The sequence below is a fragment of the Kwoniella bestiolae genome, chromosome 2 (assembly GCF_000512585.2).
Source record: "Kwoniella bestiolae CBS 10118 chromosome 2, complete sequence".
NCBI classification, from domain to species: domain Eukaryota; kingdom Fungi; phylum Basidiomycota; class Tremellomycetes; order Tremellales; family Cryptococcaceae; genus Kwoniella; species Kwoniella bestiolae.
The window spans coordinates 1134100-1157037 of NC_089242.1; the positions used below are offsets into that span (position 1 = coordinate 1134100).

A 22938-nucleotide genomic window follows, 5' to 3' on the forward strand; every position below is an offset into this window, starting at 1 on the left:
AACTTCGGCATGAGACCACTAGGCGATTCCGCATTTTGAGAATTGACAGTGGACAGTTGACAAGCCCTTCTTCGAGAAGAAGAGAAAGGATGGCATGGCTCCATCTTGCATAGCCCCTCTCCAAGGGCCAGGCAATAAGGGATGCTGTCGAACTTGTATCATCGATGCCTGCATCCTTTGTGTGGCGGAACCTCAGAGGCGCGCTCCCTCGTCAAAATCCTTAGGTACTTATACTTGGCCCTCAGGCCATTTCTGTTCTCCCTCTTGACTTCTCACTCGACTTGCTTGCTATTTCTTTCCGTCACCTAATTACGGAATGAGATTTAACAACCCTTTCGGTGAAACCTTCGTTCCCTCTGACCACTGTGAAGAACCTCCAGCAGACGATCACGAAATCACGAATCGCACCCATTAACCGTTGCGGTCCGTATCACACCTCGTTTTCGGTATGTCAAGACCTGTGTAGACGGAAAACAAAGAACAATCGATGTGTGCGATCGGTCAGTCTGTATTTCAGTTATTGGTACTCAAGACCCTTCGGCCGGACCTCCGTTCAACCCCGATCTTCGATCGGCTACAGACCTTCCTCTCACGTTCGATAGAACGCCTCTCCCGGGGAGTATCGTACGAATATCACGATGATGGACCTTGGGAGTTACAGTACGCTACCAAGGTATGGATCCCAAATCAGCGATGCGTACTTGACCTGTCGGCATCTGAGATCAGGAAGATGGACTGGTTAAGTAAAACCATCCTTCAAAAAACACGGGAAGATGTGTCGGCAAGAAATCGCTCTTTAGTGCTCGATTCTATTCGATGTAACGGTTCAATGGTGACCTGGCATTATGCGGAGGTAGACAACTAACCAGTCGGAAACAGCCTTCCGGAAGCAACCATAGATATCTGGGTCAACGGGAGACGATCCGAGGTAATAAGGCATCGCGAAGCTAGGACAAGATTTGGCATACCTTAGTAGTGCACGATGCAGGAGAATGATCGACAGACATGGGTTTAGGTCGCGGTGTGCAGTACAAGGACAAAATCTTGCTGCATAGCTTTTGGCAGGTTCGGTTCTTGCTTCTCTCGTTTGGCTCAAGTTCAAAGGATATCGCGATGACATCACTCTTCTCCGGGCTTTACGATCATCGCTCGGTGTCAAGGCAGCTTGCTCGAACTATCAGGAAATTTTCTCCCTTTTCCCTTTTATGCTTAGGTTAGTACGGTACAGTTGCTCTCCCACAGTGATCTCCATTCGCCACTGAAGTCTGATGACAGATTGTTGATGACGTAGCCTAGCGGTGATCTAGTTCTGGACCACCATTCACATCTTGACCCCAGCGGTACAAAAGATTGTGGCCTAGAGCGCTCTCTGCTTTCTTGAAGAAGTAGAAGGCTTTTCCGAGCATGATGCAACTGAACGAGCTCAATGCCAAGCAATGTGACCGTGTATGCCTTATGCCCCTCTCACTTGCCATCACTCCTTGTCTTCCTCGCGGCATAGGTCTGGCGAGACTATCTCCCCTTACGGCTTAACGTCATTCCTTACCTGGTGGACACCCTCACCTCACTGTTCAGCGCTTATATGGTTGATAATGCGCCCTTGAATAGTATAGACACTCATCTCTCTCTTCTGCCTGACATAACGACAATCGAGTCTACTTTTTTCGCCACTTCTTTCTGAAAATGAGCCGTACCAACCTTTCTGGGCCTAATTTCGAACCCTCAGACGCATGTTTGTTGTATCTCCCAGGATCTATTCATGACTCGCACCCACTATATACAGAATTCGACGACCAAGGCAATCCCGTCCGTTCCGTGATCAGCTGTGTAGACGGTCAGATAAGGGAGGTCAAGACGTTTGACGAGTCTATTCACATCTCTCTAACATGTACCAGGCCCGACACTGGAGCCGGTGCGATACTCACACCCGATCTTCGATCGTTGGATGACCAACGACTGCCGCTCACTTTTGATAGAAACCCTATTCCCGCAAACTACAATGAAACTGACGAGGGGCGTATTTTGGATGAAGAGAAAATTTGGATCCCTAAACACCGCTGGAAGCTGAACCGCACCGCACCTGAGATAGATAAAATGGACAATTTGACCAAAAAGTTGATCGGAAATGCAATGAGCCGGGCAGCGGAAGAGGCCAGTACATACGTATTGGAATGCATTAGATACGTAAACGACCAGGCGATTTGGAATTTCGAAGAAGTTGAAAATCAGCAAGGTGAAGATGCCATTCCCGAAGCACAGGTCGGTGTTTACGTCAACGGACAGAAAAATGGGACGATCGGATATCGCGAAGCTAGGGACATCTTGCAAGGAATAGTGGTGGAGGATGGTATGAGTTGATAGAGGAGCTTGTAAGTGGGAATGGCGCATTATACTTTGAACGGACTGTACGAGCCCCTCTGACTTGAAGGTTATGGTGATAAATCTAAATCCTCGAGCGAAACAGTGCAGCTATTTGTATGTATCTCTCCATCTTCCGATCACTATCATTCTCTCTCGTAGATCTCCCGACGTGGCACCTCGCGCTCAGCACGTTCTCTAACGCGGCCCGTCCACTCACGGAGCTCTCTTTTTGTGGCACGGAATCCGTGCCAGGACTGAGGGGGGTCGATTGTACTAAGCGACAACTCAATGACCTCTCGTTCTCTGTTACGAAGGCTACCCCTCTTTCCCAGGAATAGACTGGAGGAGCAAGGGCGCGAGCTTAAGCTGGCTCAGAGAAATCCTTCTTTGAGTCTTCCTTTCATCGTGTAAAGTCATGAGAAAGGACTTCTTGGGTCGTCATCTTGGGTGCATGGATGCCCGCCTTCCCTTCGTATCGGTTGTGACAGTGATGCTACTGTATTCCGATTATGTAGGTTACGATCTGTTCTCTGAGATAATGTATAATGATATGTCGTAGTCTGCCGAATGGTCTTGCACTAAGTGGGAAGAATGCATGTCATTCCTGATATCCCAAGATGGCAGCCACTCGCGAATACAGGACTGTCACTCTCGATAAAAGGGGACTGCGAGACATGTCTTAGGAGGCTGAGACACGGAACGGAGATACTTCGCTACGAAATACGAGTCCGCCCCAACGACTAGTCGGAAGTACTCGTAGCGAGTATCCGAGGTAAAGGTATAAATAGATAATTCACGAGATAAGTTTTATAGAAGTCTCCTCAAGAAATGTATATCGTATACTCTCGCCTATTCGTTATATCGTGCATCTCATCGCAACTCGCCTTCGTGTCTTATTCAGAGTACATCGTTCGACCTCTTACAGCAGTACGGCGGAAAGCATTTTGTCTCCGCGCCATATTATAGTACGTGCCGTCCTAGAGTAGTCGGGCCGCAAAGAACATGGACAAGGACAGAAAATCAACCTTATCGCCTTAGATTACTCACCACTGTCGGCCAACAAGAGACAAGAGCGCTATCACTCGTTTTGTTCCAAGTGCTTGAACAAGACAAACCTGGTGTCATCAGCGCCATCCTGTTACCTCTGGGTTACCGTCAGAACCTTTCCACATCGTATGGACTTGAAGAACAGGTCGAAGTGGACATGCCGTATGGGGAAGGGAGCTAGATGAAACCCTCCAAATAAGTGGAAAGGCTCAAAATGCAGGTGCTGAGAGATGGCCGTATGCGGTGGTGTGTACAGATTTGGACCGATGAAATCCGAGGAAATGTTGAACATCCAGCAAAACTCTTTAGCTTCAACACATACATCGTTCTGCTTGGACTATCTATGACGCTCAAGCCAACAAAAGGTATTTGCTTGATCAGTGTGCCTCCTCCGGTATGTCAAAGCGATGAGCCACTCGATCCAGATCAGTGCAATGTCTTTGAATGACCCTTTACAAGGGAGAAACTACTCCATTGATCTCGTCCCTTGACACAACATTCAATCGTGTCCGTGCAATTCGCTGACGTATGATTGAGTCGAGAATGCCCCTCCTCTGAGTAGCTGAAACAAAAACAGGGGGTTTTTCTTTTGAGCCACAAACCCTCACTGACTCCCACCTTTGATTGTTCCTCGTCCCCTTGTGCGATTCTAGACCTCCTTGGTCATTGGGCTTCTCCGACTTCTGGCTGACTCGAAGCAGATTGTGACCCTCATGATAGTGAGTTATGGTATGAAATCCCCATGATCGCTGTACATATTTGCCACTTCTTTCTAATCAACGAAATATCTTTGCCATCGTCTACCAAGCGATCATCCGGAAATATGTCCAAAAATTATCTTTCGAGTGTGTCTGAACTTGACACATGTAAGGACGAGTCGGACCATCCATCCCATTTGGTTCACGCCCGGCAGCGGTGGGAAGGACAGTCCAAGTACACAGAGGCGAACAGCTGTGTCCAGAATGGATCAAGCAACAATGACGCCGTACAAATTTCTTGTAATTCAGAGTATATTCGCGTCACTGTTCCTTCGCAGCTGCATATCGGTGATGTGCAGAACAGTACAGAGGAATTGACGGACAAGTTCATCGATATCCAAGTAGAAGGCAATGATATTCGCTCCGAGGAAGATTCAAATAAACTTATAAGATGTTTACACCGTCCTATATTCACGCATTTAACAAGGCACCGTGACCCAGTCCGCTTAGACCTCGAGGGCGAACAGTATCTTCCTCTTCCAGCTCTTGGACCGTCTAATAGACCTTACACACCGTCTTCGGATAGTCAAGCTTTCAAAAACCTCAATGATATCAGTAAAGGGATTCTGTCTGACCTGTTTGAGGACGCGGAAGAAAATGGCGAGTCATACTCAGTTGTTTCCATTGCCGAGAATCCGCAAAAGACAAGCGTCACCTGGAGCCTTCGAAGAGCACCAATCGGGTCGAACGAATTCCCTGACGCCATGGCAAAATACAGATTCATGGGAGTGAAGAATCAGTTCGTGGATCGCCCCATGGGAGAACTATTGGACGAGGTGTGTCTGTGCAGGCTCAATAATTTTTCGCGTGCAACGTCCGACCGTGGGGTTTGTACTTGGGAAGGCCGACATCACTCCCATTGCTTTCCAATTCGAGAAGGACGTGCCAAAGATGGGACTCGCCAAACTGTCGTACGCAGCTGTGTCTTCAGAGGGACCGCGCAAAACCAAAGCGTGGTCACCAAATATGCCCCAGGTTGGATCGCCATCAGTACTTCTGATCGTCTTCAACCTCACGATCACGACATAGAGGTCCAATCGATGACTGGTCCCTCGCGTATAAGGTGGACAAAGATTTTCGATCTGTCGAAGAATCCAGAGATCCCATCAGGTACACATATATCGGAAAAAGGTGCCGTCTCATTCGCAAGGATGAATCTCCAGTTGCATTCAGTCACAAGGGACATCAAAACCTGCCTCTCAAATGTCATGAATTGTCTCTCGCTAGTCGGCTTCTCAAGAACTTGGACGAGAAAAGCAAAGATGTTTTGCGCAAGGAACTTGAGAAAGCAGGGCAAAATGGAGAATCGTACCAGCTGGCGTCGGTTTCTCATATACCTCATAAATCTCAGAAAAAGGAAGGTGATAGCATCATTTGGCATTTTCGTACCGCACCTCGTACCAAACCAAATGGATCTGATACACCTCCAGAACCTTTCGTATGGTACAAAGAGCCAAAGACCGACTGGCGATTGATCACCCTATCGCAATCTGATGAAATAGCAAAGGAGGAGGTTTCAAAGCCTGGACGTTCCACCCAATCTGGATGTTCCACCCAATAGATTGATTGGCACAAATCCATACAGGTCTTGCAATGTTACTCCTTTGAGTTGGCGTTGAGGTTTTCCCTTTATACTGTTTCAATACTGTGATTACCCATACTCGTACGCTTCCACACCGATGCATATATCACTCTATCATCTGATCTGCACCTCGTGTGATACTTCTACGCCTTTCTCAAACTGTTATAATGCTAAAACAATTGGCAATATCCATCAGCCGAGCCCTCCTGATATGCACTAGATGGTCTGCCGGCAAGGAAATTCACTCACTTCACCAAGCCCATACATCCTCTTATGATAACTTATCCTCACGACCTTATCACCCGCAGCCATACTCTGTTCGGGACTCATCGCTCCGCCAAAGGCGTCGGCCGATCCACCGTGAGATACGACGGTGGGCGGACCTCTCTGGAAGACGTGAATGGGGGTGTTGAAATGACGAGAGAGGGCTTGGATCTGCGACGATGGACCAACTGCATAAGCATTCTCCTTATAGTTTAATGGATTATGAAGGCTTTTCCACCCCAAGATTGGTCTTTGACTCACCTCAGGCTCTCCACCCCATTCACCAGTCTCAGCTACCAGCTGGCAGACAATACTTCTGAACTATGTCCTCTCGTTCTGAGTTCATGAGGAGCTCCATGTCTGTTGCGTTCTCAAGGACCAGAGGTCTTCGCTGTGATGGACGGTTAAGAAGCAGAATGATTCCAGGTAATTTTACATGAAGTCGTATGAATTTGCCGGGACATTACACAAAAACAAGGTGGGATCAAAGAAGACCAAACGATAGATATCTAATGCAAATGATATAGCATTTGGCCGCTGCACCTGCTCCCAAAGGGTTACGAGATCCATCTCCAGTTCTCGGCCTTGGCTTGTCCGGTGGGAGCTCCGAGGTGTCACGAACCATGGCGATCCAGCGATGCTTGAATCGAGCAGCTTTCATCTGTCGCCGTATACGTGGTATGTTGCTTGGTTAAGCAGAGACATAGAAGGCAATGATCAGAATTTTTCGGAGTAGATACCCTCGCATAATTGGCAAACCCAGTATTGCTCACATCCTTGGACTAGATATTAGAGGCCCAATCTCCGCCATGTTTTCCGTCATATAGAGCGAGGACAAGAGATAATGAACAATGCGGCAGAGGTGAAGTTGGAGCTCCTGATACGGAATGGGAAATCAAGGTTGAGTATGAGAAAAGGATACTCACCTTCTGCAACCCCATTCCAAACCTCCCTCTCAGACTCTCCCTAGTAATCCTTCCCAGATCCGTCCCATCCTGCGCCAACATCCTCTTAACTAATCCCTCCAATCTCCTCTATCCCGTTTACCTTCACCAATATCAATGACTCCCCTAAGCAGTGTAAGGACCATCGCCAATCTCGCAAAAGGTCCAAAATCATGAGTGTTCAGGAGGTTGTAGTATTTCGTATCCGCCTTTTCGTGGAGGTTATCAAACGATCCAAAAGTAGGTAAGAAGAATACTCTTCTCATAGATTCGTCTAGGCACATCGGTCGATATTTCTTGACAGCCTTCAACCACTCAACGGCGGTGGGTGCTTTCCATAATGTATCGGGAGCGGGGAGAGGTAAGTAAGATAATTCACAGGATGATAGGATACATGGGATGTTGGATTCCAGAGCGGAGACCGTGTCGAGCTGATAGACCAGGAACGCAGTTCGTCGACGTGTTTCAAGTTGGATCCATTCTTTCCAGCATCGGTCGAGCTCGTTGGGCGTATACGGCTCAGCGGGTGTATTGATCTTGATGTTGAAGTGATCAGCTTCGGGAGTGAAGAAACCAATTTGTCGGGTTATCTACGTTGTCATCACGACAGCATAAGCAGTCAATTCACCATTGTCAATTGCGTTTTCTACTCACATTGACGATAGTACCCATAAACATGTTGGCAGTGATCCTTTCTGATTCATTTTCACTCAAAAAGTTGGGTGTGTGATACAAGATCAAAGCTTGAAGCAACGCAACATTATATTCCGTCATAAGTACACCTTGAGCCAGTGAGAACGACTACACAGGTAATGGGTCAGCTTGAAACATATAAATCTACCGCAACTTACCTTCACCAGCATGTTGGTCTTCTCATTTCTAACAATTGGGCCATTCTTCCAATTGGTCACTTTCTCCGAATCGTACTTCTTGTCATCGTGACTTTTATTCCAATTTGCATTGTAGATACTCTCCCAGCTCTGGTCAGGTACCACAGGCCCATCCAAGGCTTTAGGTTGGATCATGCCGGTGAGACCCATCGAAGCCAGAACGGCGTTGTCTGCCGCAGTCGTATTTCCCGTCTTGATGCCACCGACAGTGCAAATGGCAAATGCCAGACAAGCAGCCGTGTCGTTAAGTTTGAACGTTGGCATATGAACGAAGGAGAAATGATTCAATACCGTGTGGTAAGTTCGACAGGCCATGACGGACAGCGTTCGCAGAGGAGGTAATGCCCAGTGAGGGATTTGATAGACACCGGCGAATCGTTCGGCAGGAAGACTATGTGAAGCATAAGCACAATGTATGGATAGCATACGAAGTAAGTATACTCACTAGAAAGGACTAGTCTTGTCGAACCACTCCTGACCCGCTCTCACATACATATCTTGATTATCGAGTCTAAGCAGCGGTCTTTCAGGATTGGGGTTTGACAACGTTTGAGGTACCTCGTGCATTGCCATCTGGTCCAAGATACCCAGTATGGAAGGTGACATGGGCGGCTGTTGTTGGTCGTTCTCGTCATTCGCATTATCCGGGGAGTTGGTTCCGATACCAAAAGCAGAGGGAGAGAACAATGATGATATAGGGAATGGCGATTGGGCTTTGGGAGAAGTGCCAGGTCCAGTCGTACCCTGCATGCTCGAAGCGAAGAGCTGCATCTGGAATCCATCAAAATCATTTGTCAGATGCTACTCATCACTAATCGATACAGTTTACTCACCCAACCTAACAGAGTTCCCATATCATTATTTGAGTTCTGGGTCGATTGCAGCGTCGAATTCTGCGTCGATGTCGATCCCTTCTTTTGGGAGTTCGAGTTCTGCTCTTGTTGATTCGGTGATTGTGATTGACTCTGAGTCTGACCGTTGTTCAGGTTCTGGTTTTGGTTCAACACTCCCTGAGTGCCCATTCCGGACAACCAGCTCATCGCGTTTAGAAAATTTTCTCCGTTGACCTCACCGGTATTCCCGTTGATATTGGAATTTTCGCCAGTGAGGGTTGGATCAACATCTACAGAATTTGATTGTGGTTGATCACCATTGATGCCATTGTTATCGGCTTCCTGTTTCCTATTCGCGGCTACGGCTGCTTCCATCATCATGTTGATTGTGGGATTATTGGCCCAATCGGGGAGATCTTTTTGTAGATCTGGATTTTCACCAGCTGGCACACCGCCAGGATAAGCCATCGACAGCAGAGCTGAAGCATCTTCTAGGTGGTTGGGATCATTGAGGCTATGGAATGGTTGACCTTGTTGGAACATCGGTAACAGGTGTGGCGTATAAGTTGAACCTTCAGGTACACCCGATGAACCATAAAATTGACTGCTATTACCAGCTGAATAGACACCACCATTCCCCATACCATTCTGACGACTAAATCGATTATTGCCTTCAGGGTATCTGTCGTTATCATCTTCACCCCCTGTGAAGTCATCTTCAAGAGATGGGTCTAAGCTGGGATCGACACGTGGTCGAGTGGCATCCCTTTCTTCATCACCACTGGATCGTCGAGGATGTTTTCGAGACCTGGGTGCAGGTGATGCTTCTCGTGCATCGGTGCGAGATGATGAGATGGGTACACCAGGGTAGTTACGTTGAGGCGCGGGTGGGGAATGAGAGTTTCGGTCCGTTGGTGGTGGTGTGGGATGACATCGTCGTCGGTGGCGGAGTAGGACGTCACTATGAGATAAAGGAACGAAAAGGGGATTAGTAAGCAGTTACGAACCTAACGCTGAACGATACACTGTTTTGACTTACCTTCGTGCAAATGCCTTGGTACAATCTTTACATTGGAAGGGTCTATCATCTTGATCTACAGGGAAATATCATTCAGCATGTCCCTACCAATACATATCGATAGGGTTTTGTGACCCACGTTTTCTTTGATGTCGTTTGAGATATTCCATACGACTATAATTCTACCCGTCAAAATGTGATCGATCAGCACTGACACGCTTTTCTCCACCGGACAAGATTCAGTCAAGTATGACAATACTCACCTGCCCACATCCTGGGAAAGTACAAGCAAAAGTCTCCTTCCCTTTACCTTCTTTACCTCTACTTCTACCTGAAGAAGTCGGAGTCAGCCCTTCAACCGGTAGTCCGGTGACTGGATCGATGGGTGAGACCGCACTTTGCCTCCTTGCGGGCATCTTGGAAGTGGTGTTGATTATGGTCTGTCTCTGTCTATTGATTTGTCTGCCTTTGCTGCTAGTCTGGACTGGATGGAGCGACTTTTCCGGAGAGATTTGGGTATGATAGGTGGAGGTGGAGGGGGGGAAATGGAAATGTTATAAATACAATGAGAGAATTGAATCGACTCTTCCTATGGAAATGCTGTTTGGTCGTTCTTCGCTATGGCTGGTTCAGATAGTGAAATGTAAGTGTACCGTTGGGGTGATGAGATTCCGACACGATACGTCCAAGTTGTTGTTAGCTATGACCTATGGATAGGTAAGTAGTCAGATACAAGGAGTGAGTGGTAAGAGAGAGTGGAGGTGAGAATGAAGAGGATGGGATGACTGAAAGTGGAGGGGGGTAGGGAGGGAGGGGGGAAAGAACAAAAACATAACCAGCATCAGCATCGCTTCCTTACTCAGAATTCAGGGTAAGAGGTCATCTCATATCTCCGGTTTCACCGAGATGTGGCGTAGAGGCCATTACGGTAATCATACTCGAGATTATTTCGAAATCTCAGTGTCGCTAGATCCATTTAACATACCTGTGCTATAACATCTAACATCTAACATCCAACATATCCTCACTGTTCACCAGAAAACAACTCCCAAAGTACATCTCTCAAAATGATACAGAACCTTCTCCGACGCATACCGACTCTCGCACTCCCATCCTCCCTCGCTGGACCATCAAGACAATCCATCCGACAATGCTCGTCATGTCCCCCTCCCTCCGCTACATTCACCTCATCACTCGCCAGACCAACTCTCTTATCTCAAATACCATCAATAACGCCCAAGTCAGCTTCAGCAGCAAGTAGGATACAGCCTCTAGTGATGCAAGTGAGGGGTATGAAAGTGCGAAGTAGCGTTAAGAGGTTCTGCGATGGTTGTTCGGTCGTGAGAAGGTGAGTAGAGATGATTTATCCTTTATCTGTTCGAGAACAAGGGGAAGATATGATATAAGTTGATACATATGCTGATGACTCACATCTTCTCGCTAAACAGGAAAGGTAGAATATACGTCATCTGTTCCAAGAATCCGAAACATAAACAAGTGAGTTTTAGTCATCCACCTTGTTTCGCTTTGATAGCTGATTGACAAACACTCCAACAGCGACAGGGATAGATCATATACTCAATGTACCACTTTTTGACAATGGCATTATACTTGCAAATCCATTTCTGTACTCTGTTCGCAGTATCATCTCATTGTAATTTCCTTCGCGCTTACCGTCCATAATCTTATCTACCTGGAGTCAGAGTCAGACGCAATTGACCCTTCCTTTTATGTCCATACTCACCAATTACGTCAATCATCAATCACAACTTCCAAACCCCTCAAACGAAGACACGAGAAAGTACAGAGCTTGACTGACTTTCCGTTATTTCATCTCACCTTCAATCTCACGCGCATGCTCATCCTCTTTCGCATTCTATCAGCTCAGCTAGAAAGTCTACTTCTGATACACCTGCACATCCACGATGCCCAGCCTCACTTCAATGAAATCATCCAAACTGATCACCTACCTCAAATCGCACTTACACTTACCCAAATCGAACTCTGTGCTTACCAACCCCGAAACCACTCACGATCCGCCACCTGAAGAAATCTCCATCCCCCTGTGCACTAACCTGCAGTTGATCTTCGATACCACCGACGGTCGATACGACGCCCACCCATTGATATCATTTGAGACCTTGCGCGCAAATTCAACGGCATCATTTCCGAATCAGAGAGAGAAGAGTATAGCTCGAGCGAACGTCAATACCCATGACATGTGTGCTTCGGAGCTGTACGACTGTATGTGGAGGGTTCGATCGGTGCAATCTCCCAAATCTCACGACAACGAAGAAGAAGAAGGATCGATCTTACCTGTGGATTATACTCATCTCAACGCCAATAGGTATACTTCCAATGTACCTAGCTACAATCTGTTGGGTCAAGTCACTCCTGGACATTCGAATTGGAAATACGAGGGACACACATCCCGGCCTATATCTATTGGTATGCTTCCGAGAAACCTCAGCGTGAGATCGAGAAGAAGAGGGGTTGGAAGAAACAACGCCGAATTGTTGAATACCGCCTTTGACTTCAAAAGTCCCGACACAACAATCGTAAGATCTCATAAAGAGGTGGGGAGGTGGAATTTGGAAATCGACCAGAGCAGGTCAGAGGATGTGAGCAAGGTATTGGGTGATGTCTTGGACGAGAGCACGAAAAGGAGATTGGGTGAGTTGAGTCGAGGCGGGGAGTACAGGTTGGATAGGATCACGTGGGAGGGGGAAGGGTGGGACGATAGGGATAGTGAGGATCAGAAGGTTAAAGTTGGGAGAGCAATTACGGGGGGAATGTTCGTGGATGCCGATTGGATCTGGAAGAGGGTCAGTGTTGGATCTGATGAGAATGAAAGTGTAGATACGAGTATCTAATGCAGATTGCGCAGTCTTATACTGTAGGTATACTCTTTTTTCCAGTAGTGACTAGTAGCATCGTTTCCGACACTCGGTTGGGAATATGCCAAAAGGTTCACTCACTTGTCAACGTGCATATATAGATAGCAAGAAAGCTGTCGTTCATATTGGTTTTCAGCTTGTGAGTCTCACTATCTTTGTAGCAGTAAGGATCGCTTCATATGAATGGTCTGAGGTATATCACAATAATGTATAAAATTCATCTCATCCTAAAAAAGCCAATAAAAGGGACACGCACAAAAAGAAAAGTAAAAATCATTTCATGTATAAATAATATATCTCTCAGTTCTCATCAATTCGATATCTTACAGAAAGTCCATCGTAGATAGATGTATTTTGGACAACCTCCCTCTTTCCTGCCTCAATCAACTTCCACAAAGTCTAGAAGAACAAATAAGTCAAAACGAAAACACCGACCACCAACCCAGCTACCACTTCAAGTGGGACACCCTGAGCTCCACCAGGGTTAGTGACAGCCTCCTTGGCCTTCTCCACGACGGTCTCCGCACCGCTCGCACCGGTATTTCTCTTTCTCAAGCCAGTAACTTGAGGTCCCTTGGCCTCTTCCAACTCGCCCTTGAGCTTCTCAATCTCCTTGAGAGCCACGGCGAGCTTCTCGGAATCGGAGGTGGTGGCGTTCAGGGATTTCTCCAAGGCGATATTGGTAGATTGTGCTTGGGCGGGGGTGAGGTCTGCCAAAGGAGGTGAAAGCGGGGCAGGAGCTGCTGCTGTTGATGGTGGAGATACTTGGACGGGGACGGGGATGGGTTTGTCCTGCGCTGGTGGGAGGGGTTGAGAGGGGGAGGATTGGGCGTGAGAGAAGATTGCCTATTTGCGAACATAAATCCAGTCAGTATGGTGTTGTTTATACGAGAGCTTCAACACCAGAGGTAGTAAAGGTTGAAGATTGGATCAAGATGAAGCAGGACCAACAGGGAAAGGAGGAGGGACATAAGGCGATTTAGGAGTCTCCCAGTATGAGAACCCAGCGTTACGGAACAACTCTGGATCATACTCCTTGTCAGGGATGGTAGTCCACCGAGTCAGTCCGTCGTGGGGTAGGTTGTGCTGAGCGGGATAGGACAGAAGGCAGAGAAATTAAGGGTGATAAAAGGGGGGTATAAAGCCAACAAAGAAACATATACAACCCATCACATCAAATTTGATTGGATTTCAGTTGATATGTTAAAGTTCGAAAGCATCGTTTCGTCCGTTCAATCGTTCGCAGAGTTGGATCATTCAACAGAATCGGATTTCAACATTGAAATAAGTTTGAACATCGTTTCAAAGGCAACAACAGCAAACGTCAAATCCCCTCTAGACACGCGCGCAGAAATATTGCGCAAAATATGCGAAAGAGGTATCGTCGACTTCGGAAATGGTGTTTCACTTACCGACTCTTCCAATCTGCTTGCTTCTCCCGCATGATCGTCCTCCTCGGGGATCCCATTTTGACCGGTCGAGCCATCTTCGGCTGCGAGGTAGACTACCTTGATCTTTTGTTCTTGGATGGCTGATTTGTTGGTCTTTTCCACTTGGGACCACTAGACGGAGAACAGGCATATCAGAGACCAATCCAACCGAGTTTAACACAAAGACATTATACGGGGTGTGAGTATCCCCAATATCGGTTCATATACGAGGATCAGATATTTAGATGCATTGGGGAATAACTCACCATTTCACCGAGAGTGTGCATCTCCTCATCAGGGGTGATATAGGCAGACTGAACCAGGAACTTGTCCTTGCATTTCGCGTGAGGAGGAGGTTCTTGTTGAAGTGGTTGAAGGAGGACTAAGTCAATCAACAAAAGAAATTAGCATTGAAGATAACTCTATCTGCCTCTATCGAAGAGGTGAACGTGAGAACATGGACCCACCTTGCACTTCCACACTCTCACCCGATTCTACTCTACCTGAATTCGGTCTGACGCAATATTGTTTGGGAGCGGTCGTCTTCACTTTGAATGCTACAGGGTGAGGGTTGGGGTTGTGGATGAATAATGATCGTTTGACGAGGGATGTTAGGGGGCCTATAGTTGAGGTGTCACATCAATATAGCTCTTCTACGATAAGTGCTTCATAAGAGTAAGACTTACGGGGGAATCCCAATTGGTTCGCAGGACTTAGTTCGACGGACATATTGCTGTGCTTTGACTACTTCTTCCCTTTGTGAGTTGATAGTACGTTGAGTGATATGTCTAAGATATCGATGTTATGCTTGGTATGTTCAGCGAGAGGGGAGAAAGACTGGAGGACTAGCTGTTGATATATATTGGAAGATTATCCAGATAGGAAGGTCGAGTGAGTTGAATAATGATGATGATGATGATTATGTCAAGAACAAAACACGCCAATTATACGGTGTTTCTGATTCCGTGTGTGTGAGTGTGTGTTATTGTTGTTGTTCGTTGTTGATGGTGAAGGTAATGACGGTATCAAGCGTTGATTGTTGTTCGGCTTATGATATGAATGACAATGGTTATGGTTCTAGCCTATTGTCAATAGTTGTTCACTCAGCACTAGCAGAATATGATGGATGATAACCGATCAAGCCATGGACCATGAACAATGAACAATGACAAGGGAGGACAAGGGATCATTCTCTCACTCTCAATGATGACGACTCAACCGCGTGGCGTAGCACGAGCTACCCATGTCCCTGGGCTGTAATTGCCACATTACCATTCGCCGCACTACACCTTGAGCAAAACGCCGGCTACTCATCACGAAGTAAGGAGCCCCACAGTGGAGGCTGTCCGATCTCGCAAAGAGTAATGTTGATGACGATCTCATGCGATGCGATCGACAGATGAGGTAAAATAGTGGTGATGTTCAGACTGAATCAATATTGGTATGGTATGCATTCCTCATCTCGAACTCATCTTCCAACTACCGCTTCTGTTAGTCAGTGATTTATCACGAATACACCACAAGCGACAACTACCGAAACCGCATATTCAGCTTTCAACAATGCCCAAATCCAAATCCACTTCCAAGCCACCTCCCAGTCCAAAGACATCGAAGAAAGAGCCTGTCCCTCTGAGTGAACTCCCTAAACCAACCATCATCAACTCACCCAAAGGAAAAGGCAAAGCACGAAGAGTAAAGCAAGAGTATTATTCTGGCACCGTACCGACCTACGTCTTACCGATTCACCCGCTTTGACACGAGCACTGGAGATCGAGAATATAGAGTACTTCTGGCCGATATGGTGCTTCGATCCGAATACGTTTACAAACATCGAGTAGGGCTGAACAGATGGAACTTCTTATTGGAATCTATGAATAACTTAAGTGAGGAGTATACCAAGGTGAATAACAAGCAGAAATTATGGGTGTTCAGGAGTAGACCGGAGTTGGTGATTCGGAAGTTGATAAGGGATTGGGGGGTTACGCATATTTGTTGGGAGAAGGATAGTAATGCTTATTCCAAGGTGAGCAGCTCACACACGCTGTCATGTGCCGCAAGTTCACTGACGATCTCACTGAGATAGGTCAGAGACGAGAGGATCTTTGCACTAGCCGAAGAAATGGGAATACAAGTAATAGCTACTCCCGGACGACACTTGTTCGACCCAGACGAAGTGATAAAGCAGAATAAAGGTAAACCCACCATGACACTGCACCAATGGCAGGGAGTGAGTCTCCTTCCATTACCATGTCGCCTTTGGAGTCCTACTTGATATCCTCCGTGAGTTACAGCTGACCCATTGGGCTAGGTTACCGCCAAGATGGGTGAGGTATCCCAACCGGCCCCTACACCCTCATCTATACCCGATCCAGGACCATCGGAGCTACAGGATAACAGAGAGGAAGAATGGGGAGGTACGAGGGAGTAGATCTAAATGCGGACGTGAGAACAGGAGACGATACGTGCTTTGGTGAGCATGAATACCTGGCAATCACAAGATCCCACTCAATGAGCAGTATATCCAACTCTCACTGAACTCCCAAGTGGCTGATTCAACCCTTCCACAGACTCCCTCACGGGTCCCAAAGACTCCCCATTCTCAGTCCCCACAATGTCCCAACTAGGTTTCCCACCCTCCACCACGACCATCCGAGGCGGCACGATAGAGGCCCACAAGCGATTAGACCTGTTCCTATCGGATAGAGAGAAAGTAGCTAAATTCTCGAAACCGCATTCTGCACCTACTGCTCGAACCTTCCACTACGCTTTTGAGCCCGTATATCCGATAGTACGTTGAGTGATATGTCTAAGATATCGATGTTATGCTTGGTATGTTCAGCGAGAGGGGAGAAAGACTGGAGGACTAGCTGTTGATATATATTGGAAGATTATCCAGATAGGAAGGTCGAGTGAGTTGAATAATGATGATGATGATGATTATGTCAAGAACAAAACACGCCAATTATACGGTGTTTCTGATTCCGTGTGTGTGAGTGTGTGTTATTATTGTTGTTGTTCGTTGTTGATGGTGAAGGTAATGACGGTATCAAGCGTTGATTGTTGTTCGGCTTATGATATGAATGACAATGGTTATGGTTCTAGCCTATTGTCAATAGTTGTTCACTCAGCACTAGCAGAATATGATGGATGATAACCGATCAAGCCATGGACCATGAACAATGAACAATGACAAGGGAGGACAAGGGATCATTCTCTCACTCTCAATGATGACGACTCAACCGCGTGGCGTAGCACGAGCTACCCATGTCCCTGGGCTGTAATTGCCACATTACCATTCGCCGCACTACACCTTGAGCAAAACGCCGGCTACTCATCACGAAGTAAGGAGCCCCACAGTGGAGGCTGTCCGATCTCGCAAAGAGTAATGTTGATGACGATCTCATGCGATGCGATCGACAGATGAGGTAAAATAGTGGTGATGTTCAGACTGAATCAATATTGGTATGGTATGCATTCCTCATCTCGAACTCATCTTCCAACTACCGCTTCTGTTAGTCAGTGATTTATCACGAATACACCACAAGCGACAACTACCGAAACCGCATATTCAGCTTTCAACAATGCCCAAATCCAAATCCACTTCCAAGCCACCTCCCAGTCCAAAGACATCGAAGAAAGAGCCTGTCCCTCTGAGTGAACTCCCTAAACCAACCATCATCAACTCACCCAAAGGAAAAGGCAAAAGCACGAAGAGTAAAGCAAGAGTATTATTCTGGCACCGTACCGACCTACGTCTTACCGATTCACCCGCTTTGACACGAGCACTGGAGATCGAGAATATAGAGTACTTCTGGCCGATATGGTGCTTCGATCCGGAATACGTTTACAAACATCGAGTAGGGCTGAACAGATGGAACTTCTTATTGGAATCTATGAATAACTTAAGTGAGGAGTATACCAAGGTGAATAACAAGCAGAAATTATGGGTGTTCAGGAGTAGACCGGAGTTGGTGATTCGGAAGTTGATAAGGGATTGGGGGGTTACGCATATTTGTTGGGAGAAGGATAGTAATGCTTATTCCAAGGTGAGCAGCTCACACACGCTGTCATGTGCCGCAAGTTCACTGACGATCTCACTGAGATAGGTCAGAGACGAGAGGATCTTTGCACTAGCCGAAGAAATGGGAATACAAGTAATAGCTACTCCCGGACGACACTTGTTCGACCCAGACGAAGTGATAAAGCAGAATAAAGGTAAACCCACCATGACACTGCACCAATGGCAGGGAGTGAGTCTCCTTCCATTACCATGTCGCCTTTGGAGTCCTACTTGATATCCTCCGTGAGTTACAGCTGACCCATTGGGCTAGGTTACCGCCAAGATGGGTGAGGTATCCCAACCGGCCCCTACACCCTCATCTATACCCGATCCAGGACCATCGGAGCTACAGGATAACAGAGAGGAAGAATGGGGGAGGTACGAGGGAGTAGATCTAAATGCGGACGTGAGAACAGGAGACGATACGTGCTTTGGTGAGCATGAATACCTGGCAATCACAAGATCCCACTCAATGAGCAGTATATCCAACTCTCACTGAACTCCCAAGTGGCTGATTCAACCCTTCCACAGACTCCCTCACGGGTCCCAAAGACTCCCCATTCTCAGTCCCCACAATGTCCCAACTAGGTTTCCCACCCTCCACCACGACCATCCGAGGCGGCACGATAGAGGCCCACAAGCGATTAGACCTGTTCCTATCGGATAGAGAGAAAGTAGCTAAATTCTCGAAACCGCATTCTGCACCTACTTCGCTCGAACCTTCCACTACGCTTTTGAGCCCGTATATCAAGTTCGGGTGTATAGGAATAAGGGAGTTGTGGTGGGGTTGTAAGAGGGTTGTGGAGGAGTATAAGAAAGGGGGTGGGAAGGGGGAGACTAAGGAGCCGGAGAATATGTTTGGACAGGTGGGTGAACCCTTCTCTGCTGCCTGTACTCTCGCAGCTACCCCTGGATAATACTATGGAATGACATGGTGCACCAAGGTACGCTACGTGCTAACTCCTCTGATCTGGTGACAGCTCGAATTCAGAGACATGTACGCCTGCGCCGAAGCCTCTGTGCCACATTTCGAGCGGATCCGCGGTAACTCCGTGTGCAAATACGTTGCGTGGTCTCTCCAGAATCAATATGATGAGGACGGGAATGAGATTCTACCGAGACCAAGAGACAAAGACGAACAAACGGAACAGCGGTTTGAAGCTTGGAAAGAGGGTCGGACGGGATTCCCATGGATAGACGCGTGTATGAGACAGCTGAAACATGAGGGGTGGATACATCATTTGGCGAGACATAGCGTTGCGTGTTTCCTGACGAGGGGGCAGTGTTATATTTCCTGGGAGAGGGGGATGGAAGTGTTTGATGGTGAGTCACTCTTCTTTTTTCCCTCATTCTTCTCTTTTTTCCCTCTTTCTCAAACCTCTGACGACTATTCACATGGATGAGCTAATGTGCGGGTTGCGAACCGCAGAATGGTTGATAGATTGGGATCCTGCTTCGAATGTGAGTGCTGTTTTGCCCTGCCGTACGACTTGAGAGTATGTTTGGCTTATTGATACGATAGCCTGGGAATTGGATGTGGTTGAGTTGCTCGGCGTTCTTCTCGCAGTACTGTGAGTGATTTATACGAACCCTGGTGTCATGGGATATAGTTAAAAGAATATGCAGTCCGAGTGTACGGTCTCGTATCATGGCCTCAGAAGACTGACAAATCAGGAGCGTTAGTGCGGAAGTACTGTGAGTCGAGGACTTCATTTGGAGATGTTCGATTGAGAAGCTGATCAAGCGGTGATCGAATCATTTCCAGGTCCAGAGCTCAAGGATTTCCCGGACAAGGTGAATTGCCAATCCTTGATTTACGTATGGATCACAGCGTGAAGCTGACCACCAGCTTGAACAGTACATATACTCCCCCCATCTCGCACCTCAAGGAATCCAAGAAAAAGCCAAATGTATAATAGGCAAAGATTACCCCTTCCCAATACTGGACGAACACCTCGAAAAGGATGTATGCATCGCAAGACTGAAAGATGCCTTCCACCTGAATTATCATGGGAACGATGAAGACGTTTTGAATGGTACTGCCGAGAGGAAGTTGATAGAGCTGCATGAGGAGAATGGACATACTAGGGAGAAGATGATTGAGGGGAAGGAGGACGATAAGAAGCGCAAGAGAGAGGCTGATGGGGAGGGGGCTTTGGACAAGTTCATTAAGAGGGAGAAGAAGTAGGTGTGAATGGTAATCTACAGGGATCTGCCTCAGTCGGATGAGAGGAAATTTATCATGTAGCGGTCTTTGACCATTGGACATTCATCATATAATGGCACCTCTTCAAAGCAGTATGTAGCTGTGAAGTCCGGATAAGCAGGAAAGCTTCATGAGTGGACACAAGTTAAACATCCCTCGAACGGGACATGCAAGACAGCGGGAACAAGTTAGACAAGGGTCAGCCTTGCCCCTCGCTTAATGAGTATGGCCTGCGGAAGTACATGAAATTGAAGGATCGAATCTTCGGAAGCATAGCTTCTGACTATTCATTTCAATAGGTATAAATAGCTTGCTTGATCTTTATAATTATAATAATAAAAGTATTTTTCCAATAAATGTAAATCTCGTAAACTACACTATTTATTCGCGCCTTCGCAACCTTTGCTTGTCTTATTCAGATGCATATCGCTCGCCCTATTACAGTGGTACCCCCTGCCTATGTCGGGATCCAGATTGTTCTTAGCAAACAGGTGTTTTAAGTTTGTTATCGTTTGTGAACATGAGTCATTGTCAGTTGCGTGGAGAAAGGAGTTACGTCTCGTCCTCATCCTAGAGCGGGTTGAGGAGGGCAAATGCTCATGGACCTTTGTTATCCTTTCAAGGTGCTTGAATCTCAGAGTGTAACTTGTCATGTGCCAAGCACAACATCAACGTATCAATGTGACAGTGGTTCGCCCTCCCCGCCCTGATCTTTCTCTTCAGTCCCCTTCACCCACAACTGTTCTCTACAGCTAAATCTCACTGCGCCAAGTACTCATTCACATCTGCAACCAAAAATCACGTATTCTTCAGAATTGCGATGTCCCCTTCGTCCACATCATTACCTCCAGCCACTCTCAGCTTCAACCTCAAATGGGAGTCAGACTCCAAGAAGCTCATCATTACACCACACTACACCCGTCAGCTCCCTTCCGACAGTGGGGAAAAGAGGGAATATCAGCTCCCGCCAACGGTGATCGCACAAGGGATCAAAAACTTCAGCGACGAGTACCAATATGATTGGAATAGCCGAGCGGAGCGGAATCTCCCAGGAGTGAACGACGAGATCTCTAAGAAGATTCATGAAATGTTCGATAAGAGTCTCCAAGAGTGGCGGGGACCAGATCAAACGACTGAGATGGAAAAAGATTGCCGAGGTCTACCTCAGTCTGCTGAGATCTATCTAACAGAACATGATATGTTACCTTCAACGATCGTAGTCACGAATTGGTCGCGAGAGCGCGTACACCCTCTCCGAAGATCCATCAACGCAATGGGGCTCGTCAGGGCGTCGGTCACGGCCATGAGGAAGATGCCTGAACTGTTCCATTATATGAGCGATGTAAAGAGCGCACGAGATTTCTTTCAAGCGGTCAAAGTGAGAATGATTGGTAGTACTTCCTTTGGAGATGTTGTGCTCGATCCGACCTTTCGGAGCTACGTCGTGGACCAAGTTGGTAGGACAAAGCTTGATCCGTTCTTGTACTGTCCTCCGAAGATGGTATCAAAAATCTACGAGATCAGCAAGAACCTTCGAAGGGTTCTTCAGGGTAGGATGCCGTCTTCTTCCACCGAGGTTGAGAGTCAATTACGGCACGATATCAATCGAGGTATCCAGAATTCCTTCACTTCCCAGAATGCATGCAAGGAATTCCTAACTCTGGATGTTGTACCTCCCTCATCGCTCGAGGCTGTCCATATCTCCTCCGACAACGACGCTGCGCCGTCTATATGGTTGGAACACTATCCCCCGGGTAGCGTGAAGCCTTTGGAAAATGCATTGGGACAGAAGTACCCGGACGACAACATACGAGTTAGTACAGGTCTGAAATCGTTCAATCCATCTTGCGTTACTCTCAAGCGCGGCTCCCCCAAACTCCGCCTGAGCGTTCAAGGGCGATATTCCAATGGGGATCCTTCTTCTAAAGCTTACTACCTGGACCCGATTAGTATAATCGAGGTTCTTAAAAGCTTCTCAAATGCGACTGTTAAGGCTCACGACTTGCCCAGCGTTCTACAATAATCAGATGCAATGATCAAATGGATGATGCAGGCCAGAATCAGGGAATCTTCTTGGTCTTCACGCCACGATCTGTTCGAAGTTCCTATCGAAAGATTATCGACCGATACTCGAAGTTTGGTTCTGTCATCTTCTGCGCTTAGATCACCCTGGACAAGAACGAACAAGGATGGTACAACAGGAGTCGAGTTTAAGGAATTGCAACTCTTGTCGTATCCTGAAAGTCACGTGGCGGAACTGATCAACATGATGAGGTCGAGCTTTGGTGATGAAATTTGTGTCGGGAGCTAAAGGGTGGTGTCTCCGTTTGCGATCTATCGTGCATCACTGTGTGTAGTCTTAATTGGTCTCCATATCAAAGTCACGGATGATAAGAAGCGGAAGAGGGAGGCTACTGGGGAGGGAGCGATGGATGAAAACTCCGTCCAGCGGGAGGAGAAATTCTATAGATGTCGAGTTGGGCCGCAATTGTATCGCTGTACGCTTTGTAGATGTCATTCTGAAATTGAGCACTGGGAGTAGACAGATATAGAGAATCATTGTTGAGTCTCTTCTGATCAAACGGGGTAGGTTAGGAGTCATATCACCTTACTAGAGAAGTATGCTCGGACGTTGATCGTGATTTTCT

General features: G+C 47.1%; 9 protein-coding genes across 9 annotated transcripts; 6 read left to right on the forward strand and 3 right to left on the reverse strand.

The window, feature by feature from the left end:
* Nucleotides 1-1683: 1683 nt before the first annotated feature.
* On the forward strand, nucleotides 1684-2358 carry I302_103568 (uncharacterized protein; the record flags this gene model as incomplete). Its single annotated transcript, XM_019188935.1, has 1 exon — nucleotides 1684-2358. One exon carries the CDS (start codon nucleotides 1684-1686, stop codon nucleotides 2356-2358), a length of 675 nt encoding a protein of 224 aa, XP_019048497.1.
* A 3533-nt stretch (nucleotides 2359-5891) lies between these two features.
* On the reverse strand, nucleotides 5892-6673 carry I302_103569 (uncharacterized protein; the record flags this gene model as incomplete). The annotated part of the gene is made up of 4 exons (XM_065869692.1): nucleotides 5892-5918; nucleotides 5998-6183; nucleotides 6274-6333; nucleotides 6635-6673. 4 exons carry the CDS (start codon nucleotides 6671-6673, stop codon nucleotides 5892-5894), a joined length of 312 nt encoding a protein of 103 aa, XP_065725764.1.
* A 354-nt stretch (nucleotides 6674-7027) lies between these two features.
* Nucleotides 7028-10113, reverse strand: I302_103570 (uncharacterized protein; the record flags this gene model as incomplete). The annotated part of the gene is made up of 8 exons (XM_065869693.1): nucleotides 7028-7546; nucleotides 7611-7757; nucleotides 7808-8237; nucleotides 8292-8617; nucleotides 8680-9640; nucleotides 9719-9773; nucleotides 9837-9879; nucleotides 9961-10113. 8 exons carry the CDS (start codon nucleotides 10111-10113, stop codon nucleotides 7028-7030), a joined length of 2634 nt encoding a protein of 877 aa, XP_065725765.1.
* A 651-nt stretch (nucleotides 10114-10764) lies between these two features.
* Nucleotides 10765-11266, forward strand: I302_103571 (mitochondrial 54S ribosomal protein bL36m; the record flags this gene model as incomplete). The annotated part of the gene is made up of 3 exons (XM_019188939.1): nucleotides 10765-11045; nucleotides 11146-11194; nucleotides 11255-11266. The coding sequence occupies 3 exons, from the start codon at nucleotides 10765-10767 to the stop codon at nucleotides 11264-11266; spliced, it is 342 nt and encodes a 113-aa protein (XP_019048501.1).
* A 356-nt stretch (nucleotides 11267-11622) lies between these two features.
* Nucleotides 11623-12570, forward strand: I302_103572 (uncharacterized protein; the record flags this gene model as incomplete). The annotated part of the gene is made up of 1 exon (XM_019188940.1): nucleotides 11623-12570. The coding sequence occupies one exon, from the start codon at nucleotides 11623-11625 to the stop codon at nucleotides 12568-12570; it is 948 nt and encodes a 315-aa protein (XP_019048502.1).
* A 423-nt stretch (nucleotides 12571-12993) lies between these two features.
* Nucleotides 12994-14753, reverse strand: I302_103573 (uncharacterized protein; the record flags this gene model as incomplete). Its single annotated transcript, XM_019188941.1, has 6 exons — nucleotides 12994-13440; nucleotides 13546-13680; nucleotides 14007-14156; nucleotides 14291-14406; nucleotides 14492-14644; nucleotides 14711-14753. 6 exons carry the CDS (start codon nucleotides 14751-14753, stop codon nucleotides 12994-12996), a joined length of 1044 nt encoding a protein of 347 aa, XP_019048503.1.
* Nucleotides 14754-15584: 831 nt separating this feature from the next.
* Nucleotides 15585-16821, forward strand: I302_103574 (uncharacterized protein; the record flags this gene model as incomplete). Its single annotated transcript, XM_065869694.1, has 6 exons — nucleotides 15585-15727; nucleotides 15807-16047; nucleotides 16108-16251; nucleotides 16333-16353; nucleotides 16422-16494; nucleotides 16592-16821. The coding sequence occupies 6 exons, from the start codon at nucleotides 15585-15587 to the stop codon at nucleotides 16819-16821; spliced, it is 852 nt and encodes a 283-aa protein (XP_065725766.1).
* Nucleotides 16822-17605: 784 nt separating this feature from the next.
* I302_103575 (uncharacterized protein) lies at nucleotides 17606-20272 on the forward strand (the record flags this gene model as incomplete). Its single annotated transcript, XM_019188942.1, has 10 exons — nucleotides 17606-18070; nucleotides 18131-18274; nucleotides 18356-18518; nucleotides 18616-18950; nucleotides 19065-19407; nucleotides 19514-19545; nucleotides 19607-19655; nucleotides 19711-19779; nucleotides 19850-19878; nucleotides 19943-20272. The coding sequence occupies 10 exons, from the start codon at nucleotides 17606-17608 to the stop codon at nucleotides 20270-20272; spliced, it is 1959 nt and encodes a 652-aa protein (XP_019048504.1).
* Nucleotides 20273-21110: 838 nt separating this feature from the next.
* I302_103576 (uncharacterized protein) lies at nucleotides 21111-22313 on the forward strand (the record flags this gene model as incomplete). The annotated part of the gene is made up of 1 exon (XM_019188943.1): nucleotides 21111-22313. The coding sequence occupies one exon, from the start codon at nucleotides 21111-21113 to the stop codon at nucleotides 22311-22313; it is 1203 nt and encodes a 400-aa protein (XP_019048505.1).
* Nucleotides 22314-22938: the final 625 nt, after the last annotated feature.